At 42.2% G+C, this 14,877-nt stretch overlaps 1 protein-coding gene across 3 annotated transcripts in view; it reads right to left on the bottom strand.

Annotated features, from left to right (window-relative positions):
* Window positions 1–11,587: 11,587 nt before the first annotated feature.
* LOC110991092 (sterile alpha motif domain-containing protein 9-like) overlaps window positions 11,588–14,877 on the bottom strand; it is a 30,054-nt gene continuing 26,764 nt past the window's right edge. For all 3 annotated transcript variants that reach the window (XM_087133989.1, XM_087133991.1, XM_087133990.1), the window contains one exon: window positions 11,588–13,381. In XM_087133989.1, the coding sequence (XP_086990115.1) occupies window positions 13,307–13,381 (75 nt within the window). In that variant the 3' untranslated portion in view covers window positions 11,588–13,306. The remainder of the gene's footprint in view (window positions 13,382–14,877) is intronic.

The raw sequence follows: 14,877 nt of genomic DNA, 5'->3' as shown, positions 1-14,877 counted from the left end.
TTACCACCAAAGTTCCGCAAGGAAGTCGTTGCTGAGTTGCATGGTGGGCAACTTAGTGGTCACTTAGGGGTCAATAAAACATTGGCCAAAGTGAAACTTCGATATTTCTGGCCAGGTATGTCCGCGGACGTACGGTCATATCTGAGGGGATGTGATGTTTGTGCCAGAAGAAAGTCACCTGCTAAGAGAAGGGTTGCACCCTTACAGCAGTATCCAGTTGGGGTTCCCATGGAGCGAGTAGCCATCGACTTGCTCGGGCCATTGCCCATGACGGACAATGGCAACCGTTGGGTTTTGGTCATTGGCGATTACTGCACAAGGTGGATGGAGGCACTCCCGCTTCCAGACGCAACTGCAGTTACGGTCGCGCATACCTTGGTGAAAGAGTTTGTGTGTCGATTTGGAGTGCCCCAAGAGTTACATTCAGATCAGGGCACTAACTTTGAATCTGAGGTGTTTGCTGAAATGTGCCGAGTCCTTGGCATTTCCAAAACTCGTACAACCGCCTATAATCCCAAGTCTGACGGCATGGTCGAAAGGTTTAATAAAACCTTGGTCAACATTGTGGCGATGCTCATTGACCCTAAGCAAAGGCAGAAGGACTGGGACGAATTTCTCCCCTATGCCACCTTCGCCTACCGGTGTACGCCACAAGACTCAACTGGCGAAAGCCCCAACATGATGATGTTGGGACGGGAAGTGACCGTTCCAGTGGATTTGGTCACGGGGTGTGTTGAGGTTGAAGAGGACAAAACTTTGGACTTTGCTGAGAAATTGAGAAGTGAAATGCAGAGTGCCCACAAAAGGGCAAGAGATTGTCTCAGGAAAAGTGCCCGGAGGCAAAGGCGAAATTATGACAGGCGAGCATTCGAACACGGGTTGAAAGAGGGCCAACTTGTGTGGCTACACAACCCAGCGAAGAGAAAGAACCTTTCCCCCAAGCTACAGCTTCGTTGGGAAGGACCTTGGTTAATTACCAAGAAGTTATCGGATGTTATCGTCCGTATTCAGCAAAAGTCGGGGAACAAGTTGAAAGTTGTCCATGTTGACAGGTTGAAGCCGTGTGTCGGTGAAACAGTTGGTACTTGGGCAAGTCAACACAAGGATGTTGTGGAGGAGAGCCTCCCGATAGATCAAGTGACTAATGTTCCAGATGTCAGTGGTTCATCTGGGGAGTTGGTTGATGAGGCCAGTAATGGTGAAACTCCTCTGGTGTCTCATGACGTCAGAGAAGGGTCAAATTCGGAGAATGAGGACAATCTTGTGTCGGGTCAAACACCGTCGAGGCGGTACCCAAAACGGGCGCACAGATTGCCCTTGCGCTATCGTTAGCGCTGTGCAAAGTTGTTTTGCTTTGTGTGAAATTGCATGTACCTAATTTGCAGTGAGTCAAGTCCGTCCCCGAAGGTTGCGGAGGCAACTGCCTCCAAGCAGGCTGTTGGAGCAGCAGTTTTGTCCTTGTCGCCTACCCCCATGTCCCCACTGACGGAGCGCCCTTCGTCGCCCCAGTCCAAAACAGTCTCACCCTACGTGCGGTCTGGGGGAAAACCGAAAGGCATGTTGCAGATGGTCGTGGAGGAGGCTGCCGAGAGCCTTTCGTCAGCTTCCCAAGAGGACGAACAAGAGGCCGCCTCGCTACCATTTGTACCGCCGCCAGCGAAGAAGACACGCACCGCCACCGTCCGGGAGTACACTTGCACGCAGGTGTATCTAGACGGCAAGCTCGTCAAGACGGATGAACACAACTCGGTCTACCAGAAGCAAATAGAAGTAGACGCGGAGGGAAAGCCGACCGGGAAGTAAAGAACCAGAGACGAGGACCGACACTCTTATATAAAAGAGTTTTAAGCTTTGTTTAAAGATGACATAAGTTATTTTTATAAGTGTTTTAATCCTTAAGTTGGTACGGACGAGTAAGTGAAATCTATACTTCAATCATGTGTAATCATGCAGTACTTGAAATTTTCTATTTTTGTATAAATTAAAACCTGAGTAAAATTAACCGTATATTGTGAGCCTTGGAGAACATCTACTTATATAATTTTATCTGCCAGAAGTCTTGTCTCTTAATTTTGTATAAAATCATGCCAGAAACAGTGATCAGTTTGTATGCCATTTCCAAGTTGTGAGCAAATTTTCCTGTAAATATTAAATTAGGTGCCTGGAAATTTTGGTAAAGTCTTGTGCATATTAAATTAGGTAGATTTTGGTGTTCTTGTGCCCCTTGCATTGCGTAGGAAAATTTTGCGCATATTTAATGAGGCAAAATTAGGTGTTCTTTTTCCCCTTAGAATGTGTATAAGAACTTGTGAATATCTAATGAGTTATACTTTGTATAAGACCCAGTGAATCTTCTGTGAGTTTTAGAAGAGTTATAAGTTGAAGACACACTTTCCTTATTTAATTGTTATGGCTTGTGGTGTATGGGGACATACCCCGCCATGCTCGGGCCTTTGTGACGGAAAGTGTATAGGACTAGAGCTAGTCTAATTTTATTAATGAGTTGCAGTGCACATACCTGATTGGCTAGTGACTTGGTAACGTGTGCTGGTTAGGCATAGCGTAGCGCGCTGTGTGCACGTGGTCGTGCTACTGCAGTGAGCGCTGCGATCGCATTATAGGGTTGCGTGTTGGACTTCGCAGAGTGAAGTTGGTGAGTTGGCACGGAGCTACGGCATGGTCAGCGCTGTGCGAAGTGTTGCGTGGTGCTGATGCGTTGCAAGTACGTGATTGTATAGACTGTACGTAGCTGACTAGTGTGTGTAGCTGACGCGTTGCAAGTACAAAGCTGTGAGAGCTGTCCGTTGCTGACGCTGGCTCGCATGCACGTTAGGTGAAGCTCGTACGAAGTTGTACAAGTTGTACGTTGCTGACACGGTGTGCATTGTTGATGCAGTGATTGTAGTGTGCATGGTTTACACAGAGGTGCGTTGCTTATATGCAGTGGTGCATTGCTGACGCAGTGTGACTTTGTAGATGCGCTGTGTGTGGTTGATGCATTGGAGTATTGCTGCTGGGGCCCTACGCTAAATTAGTGCTCAATCCAATTACGTAAGTACACAGGCAACCAAACCAATCTCCCAATCACTTCACTGTACATTTCATTTGTTGATTTGTGTTGATTATTGTTGAATAAATTGAACGTCCTGTACCGACAGTTCTTCTGTCAAGGATTACTTTCTTTACAGGTTGATTGTGTAATTCAACAGAGACTAATTAACACTCGGTCACAATCGGCGGTATATTTCCTCCAAAACGGTCCCGCACCCTTTGCCTTGAGGTCGCTCTGTGTGGTCTCTCGTCTGGGGAAAAGCCTTAGGTTGGGAAGATCGACTCTGCCACTAATAGTGCTTGGTTTGATCCCATCAACTCAGGGTAGGCCCGGGGATGCCCGCCACAATAGTCTTTGCCTCACCCACGTGGTCGTAGTCTGGTTGCCGCAGTAGTTTCACATTACATTTGGGTATGCTCGTGGAGCCGCGGACTGTTCCTTTCGTATGCAAAGTAGGTCTGCGGGGTTCAGGGGCATTATTTTTGCTTCTTGGCGCATTTTGGAGGCGGCTTTCCAGTAACGTTAGTGAGTTTCCTTCGGTGTTATGCCCCATACAGTGTGATAATTTCGACTACTGACCTGGTGTAATTTCTGCTAGTTTTGCTGTCGGTTTTAAGCCTGTGCTCAGCAAAGTCGTAAGTGTCTTTGCAATTTATTATTGATTGATTTTGTGCCTGTCAGTTCAAGATTATTATTTTTATTATTATTTATTCGGCCTTCAACAAGACAATGACAGCAAAAACAAGTGATAAAAGAAGTAAGACGAGTTAAAAGGAAAAAAACCAAAAACAAGACATAACCCCAACCAAGTCGGCCCGGAATGACAAAAGTATAATAAAACACTGTGACCCAAGGGCCTGCCAATCCTAACTTGGAGAGAAACACAAGAAGATCTTAAGCGACAATATTACAAGTACAACAAAATAAATAAACATGAAATAAAAATATATTACAAAAATTTAAACAAAATAAACTAAATAAATTTCTCACATTTATAAATCAAAGCAAAACAAAAAATCGGATAAACAAGCAAGAATGGCATTAGAGAGCAGAGCAAATTAAAAAAGCAATAAAATGCATAAAAGAGCAAGCATAAAATAAAAAGCAGAAGAGCATCTACATGACCTCTGAATAAAAAAAATACATTTATACAAAAACTAATAAACACAGGGAGAGCAAGAAGAGAGCAAGAGTAATATCAAGGGGAAAAGGCAAAAATGGCATAATATAGATAGATAGATAGATATTTAAGCATGTTGCATATACATGTATATTTAGTCGCTACAACTCATTTGAGATATTATTGCAAGATGTTTCCGATAATTGTCATGTTTCCCTCAGACCTCAAATAACTGACAAACTTATTTGGTCATGTTTTTGTAGCGGTCCGGCCCCCTGGCCGATCGCTCGGGGGCGGCGGTCCGTCCGCCACTGAAGGGGGAATTGGAGGCCAGGCAGGCAAAAAGAAAAGTTCAGCAGACACTGGACTGGATTTCTATTATAATCACAACTGCTTGGATAATTAAACCGGTGCTAATCTATGTGATTCCCGGCCGAGCCATAACAACGTCCATCCACCCAGTCGTCTCACACAGCACACCCCGCTCTTCCCAAAAAAACCTTGGAAACTCGCCCAACTTCAGTGCCGCCGAAAAGTATCACATTGTAGGCCACTTCCGGCCGACAGGCAAGACTTACAGAAAAAACTTGTACTGTACATGTACATTCTGTGCACCCACGTGGGCCAATCACGCCTTGAAGACGTGCACAAGGTTCAAAGATCACACAATTCGCTAAATTAAATGGGGAATTCCCAGATCCCTACATGTTCCCTGCTTGAAGACCACGCGACCCGAGTGGTCCCAATCCTAGTAAATACAGGGTTATGAAAAGTGCTTTAATACACATGATGACAAATAATGAGATGGAAAAACCAGCAAACAATCCCGCTAACCACAAAAAAGTGCAACCAACGGTACTGTGTGGCAGTCTCTCATACAAGGAGAACATTGCAAATCTTGCTCAATAATAAGAAGCAAGCTGAACTCATCAACTGTTCAGATAAAACATAATTTTGCACTTTGCACTGGAGCACTCCTGGAACACCTGCCACTAATAGTACATAGGGTTAAATAATGGACAAATGGAATAGGGAAATAAGACATTTCCTTAACTGGCATTATAAAAAGATGGTGACAAGCCAAACAAAGTTTCACATCAGACTAGGGAATGTAAACAACCCCTTATTTAAAAAGTGAGGAAAGTGAGCTGGAATTTACCAACTGCACAAACAATGGCATACAATTCACCTCAATGCAAAAACCCGTCACTTACAGTACGTAGGGTCAAAAGAGGAAAATGTCAAGTGATTCCCATTCCTAATAACAGTGACAGTAAGGACTTGCAAGTATTTAGCGACATTTCTCCATTACACTGTATATTACGTGTGGTAACCACGAAAGTTGTTCAAAATTGACTTATGGGAGATAAATACTTCAAACCCACACAATTTTCAAACAGATGGATATTTGCTACACATATTAAAGTTCAAACAAGTAAAGTGATAGTACAACACAACTCGGTTTTCAATCACAACTCTATACAGCACTGACCAAGGGAGGTCATCACCATGTCCTGCTATACAGGCAGCCCTTGTCAGGCCAGTGATTAAGTTATAGCATTTGGCCACCCAGGATACCACTTCCCTGCTTTTTCCTGGGTCCTATCCTCAAGGGAAGGTATCCATACCTTAGTGTCTGTACATGACAGAACATAACTGGAATCCACTGATCCTACTGAAAACTGTGGCCAACACGATTGGTTCACCACCTTGACAGGTGAAACCTCACTGCAACACTTATGCCCATCTGCAGTAAGCTCTAGAGATGCGAAACATTTTGTGTCTTCACAAGGTGTACTATTTTGCATCTCACAGGGTGCACTCTGAAAAACGACACCATCGAATTCAGAAACAATGGGAGTAACAACAATCTGAGGACATTCAACAATAACTGTACTCTCTTTCTCGAAACAATGAGGGTCTTCAGTACTACTGTTTCCCTCTTCAACAACAGAACGAGGACAGGGAGATACAACACTACACCCCTCCTCTGAAATATCACGAGACACAGGAGAATCTTCAAATTCGTCCTCAGAACGATCTCCCTCAAAAGACACATTCTCAAAATCATCATCTCTAAAAAACTCTACAGTGGACAGATCAACGTTACAATCCAAAACCTCATGGTTATCACATGGCTCACTGAGAGCTAGAGTGGGTATAACAGTTGCAACTTCTTGCTCAAATAGGGGGCACATGTTCTCAATAATTAACTTATTTGTATCAGCAAATATGCCTAACATGTCCCCCATGACCTTATCAAAATCAACTTCAGAATGAGTTGACAAATTCCCAACTGTGGCTTCTACAGCAAAATCTTTGACTGCATGGACCACCGTTGCCACAAGCCTTTCATTACGAATGGCAAGTGCATCTTTAAGCACTGTAAGTGCAGCCATGATTACAAAGGTGAAGTCAAACTTCACATGCAGGGTACAATGACCCAACCAACAAGGCCGTCAATAAGGGAATACATGCTAACATACTGCACACACTGGTAATACATGATGTACATAGGCTACTCACACAAGGACCTTATTCTATAAATATAAACTGATAAGGCAAGCACAGTACTGGAGTGTAAAATGCTAACCGCCATGACAAGAAATGGGGAAATTAAGTGCAAATCTAACATTAAGGCACTTCTAAAAATGTGCTCAACATATGCCATTAAACATATGGCAATACAAAAAACAGCCTAAAGCAAAAGCCCTAGACCTACATGGATAGCACATTGAAAAACTTCACAAATCTTCCCCAAAATACAAGGAATAAATCATGACATTGTCACAAAGCTTATCTTGAAATTCACAAATAACAAGTAAGACGGAATTTTCCTTTAAACTAATAACAGTTGTAGGCTAAATAAGTACTCGTGCACAGCTTAACAAGAACTACAATATTTATGAGTTCGAACTTGAGTGTTATAGACGAGAACTCCGTCAGAAGGGGAATCTCCTGGTTCCTGACCATTGCTGCAGACTCCGGCTTCCCGGGGTGTTCCAGTCCAATATTTAGCTTGAAGTTCAACTTAGCTGGGCTTGATCACCGCCAACTACAAACGGCAAAGACCGGAAAAACTACAGCCTCGTGTCTCCTTCCCGTCCACAGCTATGCAACACCAAAGCAGCCGTAACATGGACATCGGGGACTGTCCGGACTGATGATTCGGAAGAACCTCCATGGTCAAAATCGTGTAACCTCACTACGAAGCCACCGTAACTGTCCAAGACATCAGGCAGGGTGGGACATGAAGCACACATGCCTGCCAAAACAGTAGCCTCCATCCTGTCTACGACGCCATTTTTGTAGCGCTCCGGCCCCCTGGCCGATCGCTCGGGGGCGGCGGTCCGTCCGCCACTGAAGGGGGAATTGGAGGCCAGGCAGGCAAAAAGAAAAGTTCAGCAGACACTGAAAGACTTAGGTGTTCAAGCGGACTGGATTTCTATTATAATCACAACTGCTTGGATAATTAAACCGGTGCTAATCTATGTGATTCCCGGCCGAGCCATAACAACGTCCATCCACCCAGTCGTCTCACACAGCACACCCCGCTCTTCCCAAAAAAAAACCTTGGAAACTCGCCCAACTTCAGTGCCGCCAAAAAGTATCACATTGTAGGCCACTTCCGGCCGACAGGCAAGACTTACAGAAAAAACTTGTACTGTACGTACATGTACATTCTGTGCACCCACGTGGGCCAATCACGCCTTGAAGACGTGCACAAGGTTCAAAGATCACACAATTCGCTAAATTAAATGGGGAATTCCCAGATCCCTACATTAAACATAAGTTTATTGTCGTGGGCGCATCTTAATACATGTATTGTTTGATCTGTGGTTAATTTCAGATTAAACCTAGTTACATTCCACAAGTCTATATGCGTGGAAAGTGTCAATGGCCATGAGTGTGATAGGGCTGACTGCAAACAGGGCAGCAGAATGCGCTACACTGACGGCAAATTTTCTTGGGCAGGTCGCTCTCCAATGGGCAAAGCTGCCACAAATGAAGCAAGATCCCCCTTGGAATTTGGACATTCCGGCAAGGTAGGGGTAAGATTGGGAGGAGCGTCGAAAAGAACTATCGCCAGTAGACGCCCACGAAGAGCTGCTGTCCCATCTGGTCTTCTTCTGTTGCTGAGTAGATGTCGTTGACGCTGCTCTCTTTTGCTTGGCCTTCCTTGCAGCCCTGTTCTCTGCTCTGGTGATCTTGGCGTCGTCATCTTTGTTGTCAGGTAGCTGGTGAGACTTGTACTCAGATACGGTCACCCAACCATACGGACTTGAATCTGCCAGCCTAATCAACTTTTGGCGCTTGTCAATCGCCTCTATGGCCTTCGCCAAACTAGCCTTTATATCAGCTACCTCCAGGTTGCCGTCATCTTCTACTCTCTCTTTGAGTGTCTGGATGATCTCTCTGACTTCTCTGTACAAACACAATTTACCCCAAACATTAAAGAAAAGGTAAAAAATACAGGGGAATTGTTAATTCTGGAACAGTTAATTAGTTAATAGTTATTTATTATCATTATTGTTATTCCTATTATTATTAAATCATTCCTCAAGATTGATGCGAGTGATGTTTTTGTGGCCTTTGTGGATACTCGTGTAATGTCCTGAAGGACCTTTTTCTGTGGTCATCTTCAGTCTGCTATGCCTTGCAGCGCAGATCTCCAGATACATATAATTTGAATCTTTGACCTTACGCAATGCAACACTTCAATTTTCTGTCCCATAATGTTGATAGAAATCAGTCAGAAGCCACTGCCACAGAAACTGACCGTTATATTTGTGTGTGTTTGGGTACGTAGATGCATGGTGTCATGAATCTCATTTGACGATATATTGAATATTATCTTTGATCATCTTGAAAACTTAAAGTTGCAGTTCAAACAGAAGTCCAATCAGAATCCAGAAATTTGTTAACTCCAGGGTCGGAGATTTCTATCAATCAATAAATGAAAAAAGGTTGGGATTACCCGATCCTCTGTTTGAAACAACGTTTTAGGTTGCTGCGTTCTTGAGTTTGCTCATTATCTGCGCAGGTGACGACTCGGATTTTGAGCCAAGTAGAGAGCGGAAATTCGTATAAGTAGAACATTAGACATCACAAGCGTTATTTTTCATATAAGGCCCCCCAAAAGAGTGCATCCTATTCACATGAATTAAATGATTTGATTGCAAACTGGAAATAATCAGGGAAATGAGACTGGAAAGGAAGAAAAGAACAAAAATAGAAGAAAAAACAATAGAATAAAAGGATCCAGGAATTAATACAAGAAATAAAGAAAAAAGTATTAAGTGATCTCCAGGTTTCTGACCAGAAACGTGTAGATAGGCCGTGGAGGTCTCGGAGAGTGTCTCTGAAGCACTGTTAAAATTGTGGTAGGCACTCGGGATAGAGCTGCCAGGGACAAAGATGTCGATGCATGTCCCGTAGTTTGAAAAGGACGATCTTTTGTCGTACTTATCAGTTGATCCTACGGTGACTGCCTGCCATGAGCAAAACATCCAGGATTTAACCCTAACCCTCCTCAATCCTTCACCTGTTGGAGGATTGAGGAGGGTTAGGGTTAATGAGATCTTAAAGAATATTTGCAATGCATCAATTCTAGGAACTTAACCCTAAACTACAGAAACAACACCGAACAGAAAAACGAAGAAGAGTCCTAAATCCTGCTTTGCGAACAGCATTTGAGAAACAAACGATGAAAACCTCAACGGGTCAGAAAAAGGGAAAAGATCAAAGGGCAAAATTAAACGACAAGAGGACAGAAACGAATAAAAACAGCACAAAACTAAACGATCAAAGAATAAAACCAAATGATCTAAAGACAAAACTAAATGGTCAAAGAGACAGAGCCAAACGATCAAAGGACGGAGTAAACGATCAAAGGACAAAACGAAACAAACTAAGTCAAAAACGAACGTTGAGGGCGGCAACTGCTGACGCTATGGCTGAGTTTGGGTGGCCTGTTCTCGTATGTTCACAAACAGCTTGATTTGTTGTTCGTCGGTCGGCCGCTCGAAAGCCAGAAACACACATGCGGTTATCACTTGTATAGTTATTTGTGGCAATTAACATGCAAAATGGCGGCGACCTTGTGCATTCTTCGAGAGTTAATGTTTGGGTAACTTGGCTAACTTCTTTTCCATTTAAAATATGTCTGTTTTGGAAAAAAATATTCGTTTTCTGTTTATTCATTTCTGTCGTGGAAAATTATTAATGTTAATGTGAAGGTCGGTAGCCTTTTCAGGAACACCGTAGTGTTGTCTTCGGGAAACTTCTGGAAGGCGAATTACCGCCCAAGGGCCTGTCGCCCTTACACAATTTAGTCCAATTATATTGTAATAAAGTCTCGCTGGAATCTATCATTTACGTGCCAATGTAAAGGTAATTAACCTCCAAAAATTTTCAATAATTAATATTGGGTCTAAACTTGCGCGTCTTCATTTTGCAACATTTTTGGTATTGTTCTAGCGTATGAATATTATAGGGAAATGTGTCTTCCGCGTACGCCGGACAAACGCTCGCTCCTTTTCTGGCTGACACCGAATGGTGAGACAAGCGGTTTTAATTGGGCCCATTTTTCTGCTTTTTGTTTCTCACATGTGCCATTGTTGTTGTAATCTTGAGGTTGGGAGAGTGCATTCACCCTCCCTACGATTGCTGGTTGACTGTCCAGCCAATTGGACGTCTCCTAAAGGAGATATTTAGTGCCCAAAAATCCTGTCAACAATTCTAGCGATCACATGTGTGTTCATCACATGTGATCGACCGTTCGTTACATGTGCGACCATATGTGTACCATACTGCATGCTCATGTCATGTTGTGCTTTTTCTTGTGTACGCAGCCACTGTGTAGAGCGAGGGCGGTCCCGACCGGCGTCCGGGGAATTTAGATTAGGAACTTACGAAGTCCATCACAGTTGTGCGTTTTAAGAGCAGCATCTTACCATGTGATAAAACTCATTATTCCGCTGCAGTCGCACGCACATGACTGAAAATAACGTTGGACAGGTTGACGATGGCGAGTGAAGGATCCGTGCTTACTCTATCTTCCAAACTTTCTGCTCTTTATTGTTGTAACACCTAAGCTTCACACTTACCCTCAAGAGAACCAAGTCATTGTACGGATAGCCGCGGGAATAAACGACGTTACAACTTTTGCTTACGACGAAAATCGTGAGAATCGCGTTTTCAAACCATCATATCACAGTGCAGAAAGTTTGTTTTCAGAGCTGCTTAATTTTCAAGGAGGCAATTTTAACTGCACGGCCTGATACTTACCTAGCGTTTAGTTGCAACCATTCCACCCGTGTCGTTTGTAAAGTTTCAGCGGAGGAAGAAACTCTTATATCCAACCTCGCTTCATACGTTTCAACACGAACTTAATACAACTTCCCTAGATGATGTAAATAATCAAATCATTAATCACAATTTAATCGAGCAACACGGAGTTACTTTAAAAACACTGTTTAGGCATAATTCTGTTCGGAAGACTGCAAAGAGAACTCGTCGTGGCAAAACCACACGAGTTGTAAGAAACCATTTTGTACACCTCTATTACGGTCTACATAAAACAAAACAGCGGTGGTTCTTTGAAATGTGTAGATCCTTTGCTTTCGACTGCCAAGTACTGAGAAATAATTCTTCAATGTAAGAATTTAGAAAACTCTTCTGCAGTTTGTAAATACTTTGCATACATTATCCTTTTTTTCATGATGGCCAAAGCACCCGATGTAGTTGAACCCTTGTCGGCGGTGAGTCTTAAATTGCCACCGTCCATGGTTTGCACAATAAAGGCGCAATTCCAAACTCGCCAAATTACGAGCAATTAAATTCGCATATGTAGTGTCCTCACTTCAATAGGAGATAGCCCGAGGTTATGGGTGTGTTAATTAGCCCTCCGATAGTGAATCAGTACGGCACATTGAAAACCAAGCTAATTAAAGAACATAAGAATCTGAACAAAACCGGTTCCATCAACTGTTAATCTCTTAGGAACTTTGTGATAGAAAGCCATCACAGCTTCTTCTTCCCCGTAAGAAGCAACTGCTTGGGCATGCCCCTTGACCCCTCCCCCCTAATTACGACCCACGAAATTATTTTGAATCTGCATTTATATTTGTAGTTTTCTAATACAGGGGCGTAGAGAGACATTATTCATGTGTCGACCATCTTGAGTTTAAAGTGAGGTGAAACTTTTCATTTTGTAACCTCAGAGTAAAATAACTGTGACTAAATAAAAGTTCATACAAAATCCTGCTAATTTTTGTTTGGAGTGATTCAAATTTGATACAAACTACATCTAAATATAGGAAGTTCGGAACAAATATTAGTTTGGCACCACCTCATTAACAGATTATATTGAATATGACAGATTCAACGAACAGGATCTTTAAAAAATAGCTTCCCATGGTACAGTGAAGTAGAAGCAAAGCGAAACGCCTCTGCCCCGACCATAGGTCTGACGACCTTAAGGAGATAAAGACGACGGAAAGAGGTTCGTTATCAATTACAACCAATCCAAACGAGTGGACCTAACACCATCCCGTTCCATCCTCAAAGAGAAGGCCCAAAAGGCCTCAAAAGAGAGGCCCGAAGAGTTCTTATTAGATTGCTATCTGAATACTACAATATTTAACTCATTTTAAGAGCAAGTTAAACTACAAGCGTACTTTTTAAGCGTTTTAATTCACTGCTCAAATTTGGGAAAGTACTGAAGTTTTTAAGAACAGTTCATAGCAGTTAAAAAGCATTCTGACAGGTTTCTCCAGCTTTTTTTCGAATGGCAAAAAATGGAAAACTCTATAGGCCAAATGCGTTAATGGCACGTCATAATTATAGACTAGCTAAATGGTACTACGAGCCTTTTTAACATGGTCCGTATAACTGAAACGTATGTGCATAATTTCCATAGGTCTGAACTGAGTGAAATTTGAAATCAAGCATTATTGTCATTAAACATTTATTAAGTGTGGAGAGCTACTGTGAATATCCACAAAATGCGAAAGATATCGATGTAGTACTGTCTCGTTTTAGTAGGCTACCCAAAGAGAGTCGTTCCGGACTTCTGTCCTCTCAAGTAAAGTGGCTCTGTGATGACTTGCTGGGCACAATACTGCTTACGGTCAATCCTCATCCTCCTGCCAAGCAGAGATAAGTTGGGCTGTTTTCTCCTTCAGATAAACCTTCAGTCTTTCCTTCTGGAAATGAAGACGAGTGGAAAATGCACAGTTTGGTATTATGTATTTATGTATATATGCATATATGTATTATGTATATATTATGTATTTTCTAAAGCACCTTAACCTACCTGTATTCAACGACTTATTAATCTCTTTCACTACACTTTCATTGTGTCGTTGTTTCAAAGCATTCTTTCTCATTCTTAATCTTCCACATATTACGAACCCATTCATACAATACACATTAGCAGTGTATTTTCTCTTGGGCATAAGCTGCAAAACTATTTCAGATTTATTTCATTCTACTTTTGGGTTGGGGATAGCAAAGAACTGGGATCTGTTCTGGTTTTAAGGTTTTTGATGTCGCGTTGTACAAGCATACACAACTTGTATACATAACTGAAGTTTCCTCCTTGAAGCTGAACTTCCAAGCACCACAAGAACTACCCAGGTATTTTTAAAACCAACCTGACAATGCAAAGCACCTTTCGCAGTTTTAAAAAAGTTGTGCCTGAACACAACCAAAAGAAAGCTATCGGGCACAATTAAGGGAACAGATATGTGATTGACCTGTTTTACATGTGCGATAGACCTCTTCACTAACAAATCATAATTATGCACGCATGGGCACAAATGGCCTTGGCGGCAAGAAGTCTGAGCGGACCACTGAAAATGTACAGGGGTGCGACTTCAATAATCATTTTCTCTCAGTTTTTCTGTTTTGTTCAGTTTTTTCTCCAGAAAATCCCATTAAACCGTTTTCGCTAATAGCTTCTTATTTACGTGCAATTTTTAGTGCTCTGTAAAAAGAGCTTAAATCGTAAATTTTTCCTGTGCGCACAAGATCGTTGTTTCTTAGTATTGCTCCTTCCATCATAAGTAGAATAAACTACATTAGTGTTAATGGAGCTAACCTGTGCATTTGTAAAAACACGTACCGATGTTCATAGTACACTGTAAGTACATGTACATAGCTTACCATTGGACTTGGTCATAGACTGGAGTACTACCAAAAGAAATGGTATTCAGTTGCTGTGATTGGGGTTGTATAAGACAAAGAGCAGATTCCAAAGAGAAAGGGATCTGTGTTTTTTTTCAGATTTCCCAAGTGCAGAATCGAATGGGTACACTTACGTTACGTGTACATTGAACCATGGAGGTAGACTGAACATCAGGGCGTACTACACAGGTTGGCTCAAAAACACTAATGATGCAGTTTATACTTTATTACCGTACCACTCAAAGCAAGGCATTGTCAACATATGCATGCAAAAACATACATATACGAACACATACATATACATGTATTTACATACACAAATATACATGTGTATAATTATGACAACACAAATAATGCATAGTGAAGAATATTGACAGGCACTGAAGCAATGAGATGAGATATAAAACAATTAACACTTAAACTAAACAGACCAAAAGGTGATATCAGGTGGAATATCCGGTGCAATAAAAATCAATTAGAAGTGTATGAGTTGAGGAGTAATTTCTTATACTTG

The sequence above is a fragment of the Acanthaster planci genome, linkage group LG03 (assembly GCF_054643075.1).
Source record: "Acanthaster planci isolate LZ-2023a linkage group LG03, COTS_SCS, whole genome shotgun sequence".
In the NCBI taxonomy this organism is placed as follows: domain Eukaryota; kingdom Metazoa; phylum Echinodermata; class Asteroidea; order Valvatida; family Acanthasteridae; genus Acanthaster; species Acanthaster planci.
This window is presented reverse-complemented; position numbering and strand designations above follow the sequence as displayed.